The sequence below is a fragment of the Panicum virgatum genome, chromosome 2N (genome assembly GCF_016808335.1).
Source record: "Panicum virgatum strain AP13 chromosome 2N, P.virgatum_v5, whole genome shotgun sequence".
In the NCBI taxonomy this organism is placed as follows: domain Eukaryota; kingdom Viridiplantae; phylum Streptophyta; class Magnoliopsida; order Poales; family Poaceae; genus Panicum; species Panicum virgatum.
In genome coordinates, this window is record NC_053146.1 from 66,876,530 (window position 1) to 66,881,814 (window position 5,285).

Sequence of the window (5,285 nt, forward strand, 5' to 3'; positions counted from 1 at the left end):
GGTAAGCTATAAAGGAGGAGGAGGTTGAGATGGATTTACATTCGCTTGCTAAACGGGAGCACCTCGGGAATTCCCGAGAGAAAAACGGGATCCGAAGAAACGGTCAGGAAATGTTCGCTCCTGATTCCGTTCCCGTTCCCGTGGCCTTGTAACCGTTTCCGACCGGATTCCTGTTTTTTCCTGGCTAAAACGGAAACGGTCAGGAAATTTCGGAAACGGTGTCGGTCGGGACGGGATTTTCCCGTCCCGTTTTCATCCCAATCATTTTTTTTGCTTTCCAACTTCCATCCAAGAGCATGTGGTGGGTTATTGGGAACCTTTTTTTTTTTAAAAAAGATGTATAATTGTAGAGAGCTTTTGCTACATTAGCCAACTGAAAGCAAAACATCAACTTTCAAAAAAAAAGAGCAAAACATCACCAACCATCAGTTTGTTATGCATGCATCCCTTGACTAATTTTCTTAAATTGTTATTATGGACATCGTGATACAATGAACCATGTCCCATGCTTCCTATGACAAACTTTTTGTTTCACTAATTTTCTGCTAAATTTAATTAGTTTAATGTAGAGTGTGTTGTCTACTACTATTGACACAGGTACACAGCCTGCATCTGCATATGTAAAATATTGCTACCATATCAAAATATTGCTACCATAGTATCATCTAAGCAAACTTGCATCTGCGTATGTAAAATATTGCTATTATGTCGAAATCACTTCAAACTTGCCTGCTCGAGCGCATGGGCGCGCAGCCAATCACTAGTCTGTATTACGCGTTCGCCGGCAGTAACCGTGTGCGTCCGGTGGAGCCCATTCCAGCGGTTCGCTCGTGCGCTGCCCCTTCGTCGCACGCACGGGACATAAGAGGCGACCGCGCTCTCTTCTTGGGGAGTTGGGAACGCCTATAATATAAAAACGTCATTAGCAATAGTGATTTCAGTATAAAGTAGTTATCACTCATTAGGTGTACGAAAATTTTCATGTGTCGTAGAGGGTCGTAAACTTGTTGAAATTTATTACCTTGTATATCCTTTAATTTTTCAGTAAATTAAAGTCTTCTCTTTTAAGTGACCTGCCGGCTCTTACTGACAAAAAAAAAGCTAACAAGTGAGGCCGGGATTGCTAGTGGAGATGGAGCCATTTGCCCGAAAAAAGAAATACTCCCTCCGTTTTCTTTTGATATTCCAAAACTCAAATATTCATAAACGATAATTCTACTTGCTATTGATAAAGACCATGGCAATAAATAGCACTGAGGAGTTTCTAGCAAATACATTGGATGACTAGAAAAAACCTTGTGCTACTTTAATTAGATGATAAGTAAGGTTGCTTTTCCTTGATTATTGTGTCGAGCCAATTCCCTATATGTCATTGGGAAATGTAACTGATCTCTTATGTGCTATTGAAAATTAGCACATCCCCTATATACCATTCTTTATAATTTTCTATCACATATATGCCACTACGGTCACATTTCAGTAACCGAGCTGTTAAAGAGTAGAGAGAAGACAATTCTACTCCTGGTTGGAAGAAAATATAATTGCCGCAGCCATCCCTTCCATGCCAAGTGGAGAACAATATATACGACGATCAAACAAAATGCTAGCTGAACATTATATATCCAAATTTATTATCAGGACAACATAATAGCCGATTGACCAAACAAAACAACATAATATTTTTTTAATAGCCAAACAAACATATAGAGAGATATCAAATATATAAAATTCATTGCAAGCTGCCAGTGTTGTTCATACAACTAGTTTTTGATGTCCAAAATATGCAACATTGCAACTAACCAGTGTTGTCCACACATGCTAAAAGCACCGGCAACCTCACTAGGTTCAAGCAAAATAACATTACAAAACTAGGCTTCGCAAATACCAAGCAAAACATAAGACATCAAGTTACAGCCCATACATACTGAATGGCATCAACTAGACATTCAGATCTGGCAGTGAAAGCTTTCTTTTGCTTCTAGTATGTGAGGCAGGGCTATGCTTGTGGGGGTTGTCTTGCTTCTAGTACCCACTAGAGCTTCTCTTATAAGCTTAGATACTATCTAAATCTAAATCCCGACGAACAAATAATCAGGTGGTTAAGCAAAAAAGGTGGTTTCGAGTTTTTCTTTGCGCTTCAAGTGCATAAACATACCTACATCAAGTTAAGTGTAATCTTGTCCAAATTAACATTGAACACAGTGAGAAGTAGGCACCTGAACCATGTACAGCTTTGGAAAACTGCAAACTATTTACAGCTCTGGGGAGCCCAGCCGATCCGGCTCCACCGGCGGCGGCGGCGGAGCGTAGATCTGGCAGCCAAGAAAGCCACCGGAGACGTCGCAGCTGCCGCGGCGAGCACTGCTGGTTCGAATTTTGAATCGGTGCCTCTTCTCCAAGCCACTCTCGCGATCTCTCTCTTCCTCACCAATTTACATTGCAAGGTGCTGTAGAAGCTTGGAGCTGATCTGCCCCCCTCTTCCGATTGAGGTCCGTCTCCTTTCTCGATCTCTCTCCTTCCTATTGATCTCTTTCCTCTTCCTCACTCCGCGATCCGGGCATTTCGAAGCCCCTCCTCTTCGATCTGAGGTCCGTCTCTGCCTCTCTCCTCTTCCTCAGCCCGTGATCCGGGCATTTTGAAGCCCCTCCTCTTCGATTTGAGGTCCATCTCTCGATCTCTCCTTGATCTCTCTCCTCTTCCTCACCCTGCGATCCAGCAGCCCCTCGTCTTCGCTTTGAGGTCCGTCTCTGATCTCGGTTCTCTCCTCTTCCTCACCCCGTCTCTACTCTCGCGATCTCCTCTTCCTCACCCCTCTGCTTCTCTTATCAACCAAAGTAAACAAGGAAAAAGGGGAGCGGAATGATTGGACTAGTGTGGATATAGAAGCATTCCAGCATCATGTTAAGCCTTGCAGTAAGTATAGCACTACAACTTTTGATCCACTTATTGTATTATTTATTACTAACCATTTTTTCATTTTGACTTGCTAGAATGCTGGTTTGATATTCATGAACTTTATTGTTATGGCAACATCACCAACACGAATAAGCAGATTGTGAATCGTATGCTCAGCCCAAGGACTCCCACTCCATGTCCTTTCCCCTTCTGCCATTGTAATAAGTTTCCCACTTGTCTTGGAACAAATGCAACCTATGGTTTCTTTTCGTTTAATAAATTTTTGTGGTTCCATTTAGTATTTAAAATAGCAGGCAAAGGCATTTAGCGGTTGGTGTTTGTAGAGGGTAATAAAGACTATAGTGGAATATAGCCTAGCTAACTCATTTAGCAGTTCCGTAAATACCATGAGTTGAGAAATCGGCGCCCCTATCACTTTCACCTAGACACTAATACGAGAGACCAACTCTATATGGGAAATCAACTCTTTATTCACTATAACTTAGTACAACACAATACTCTTGCACTCTTTATATCGCTACCTACCATGACAATACTACACTACATGGCAATCTTGCCATCTTCTACTTGAGACCTCCTATGCCATGGTATGGCAAGAGGGAGAGGGGAGCACCCCTATTTATAGAACTCTATGGTTCATATGGATTTGCCATGTGTCCATCTTCTACACAATGTTTTACAAAATATTTAACTTTAGAATTTTTCCCATGCTTATCTAATCATACAAATATCTAATTTCTAGAGTATTCCATATTTCACCATGAAACATGGTAGCCATGGTTCATGCATGCTCTCTAATCTTCTAGAAACTTCTCACAATTATGCATTTCTATTTCAATATCATACATAAATCTATGAGTAATTTTGCATATAAATATGAAATCAAGAAAATTTCATTGACTGAAGTACGTCTTGCGCTTCATTTCTCTCATTACATCGTTGATGAAATACTAAGGTTTGTAAATGATGAAGTTCATTACTAAACTAATAATAAATAAAGATTAATTATATAATTTAGCTTGCTAAATAATCCATAATTTAGTGGCTATAGTTGGATATAGCCGGCTATTAGCGGATTTAGTCATTTAGAGCTAAGAGATGGATATTCTAATTTTCTCCTCTCTCAAAGGCTATAGCAGGCTATAGCAGTGGCTGTAGCCGGCTATTTAGGGCGTGTTTGGTACAGCTCCAAGCAGCTCCGGATCCTAAAAAACAGCTCCACTCCAAATTTTTCTAGTCAAACGCCTCAGCTCCACGAACTCCAGATCCGTAAAAAATATGAATCTAGCTCCCAACTCCACCAATTCCAGGGAGCACCTCAAGGGGTGCTCTACAAACTCTAATTTTGTGGAGTTGGTGGAAATTACCCACCTTTGCCATCCGTTACACATACCCCTTCGCCTTCTTCTTTTTTCCGTCGTCTCCCAGCCGCGGCGCCTCCTCTTCCCGCGACACCTCCTCTTCCGCCTCCTCTTCCGATCTCCTTCCCTGGGCGCCGGCGCCGCCGATCATCACGGCGTCCGGGTGACCGGAGATCCGCCGGGATGTCGAACTCGGTTCCTCCTCCACCGCCTCCTCCGTTTTCCTCCTCCAATCAACCCAGAAGAAACCCTAGGGTAGGCCTTCGTCCTCCATCTGCAGGCGGTGGCGTGGCTGGCCATGATGTCCTTGGGGCGGCCGACGTTGGGGGCGTGGGCGCGGCTGGCAGTGTGCAGGGCGTGGGTGCGGCCGGCCTTCACGGCCCGGGCATGGCCGGCGGCCACAAGGGCCTGGGCGCGAACAGCCTTCATGGCCTGGGCGTGGACGCCAGCCAGCAAGGTCTGGGCGCGGCCGGCGGGCAGCACGGCCCGGGCGACATGGCGGGAACTGGTGCGGCATCGGCATCCGGTGGTAGCAGACGTGGCAACAAAAAATCAAGGGATGATGAGGTATATTTTTCTTCTATCTAGAATTTCATACATGTGTTGTCTTAGCAAATTTCAACAATGTTATGGAGAATCATGGATAGGGTGATCAAATGGCTTGGAATGATGAGCATACCGCACTTGTTTGCAAGTTGTTCGCTGAACAAGTTAGAAAAGGAAATAGGCCAAACACTCATTTGAATAATGTGGGCTATACCGAGGTGAATGAAAGGTTTTTTCAGTGTACCGGTATTATGTTGAAAAAATCTCAACTTAAGAACAAATGGGACAAGTTGAAGGCTGATTTAGGTGCTTGGAGAAAATTGATGAGGAAACAAACCGGAACCGGTTGGAATTGGGACAAGGGAACTATCAACATGGATGCCGAGTGGTGGAAAAAAACAAAAAATGTGAGCACTTCTCATGCATCTAATATTTTTCTTTATGGATACTTTTCGGGATGA

At 43.4% G+C, this 5,285-nt stretch overlaps 1 protein-coding gene across 1 annotated transcript; it reads left to right on the plus strand.

The window, feature by feature from the left end:
• The first annotated feature begins 4,599 nt into the window (after positions 1 to 4,599).
• Positions 4,600 to 5,285, plus strand: LOC120662946 (L10-interacting MYB domain-containing protein-like). The gene is made up of 2 exons (XM_039941989.1): positions 4,600 to 4,845; positions 4,926 to 5,285. The coding sequence occupies exons 1-2, from the start codon at positions 4,666 to 4,668 to the stop codon at positions 5,283 to 5,285; spliced, it is 540 nt and encodes a 179-aa protein (XP_039797923.1). The 5' UTR covers positions 4,600 to 4,665.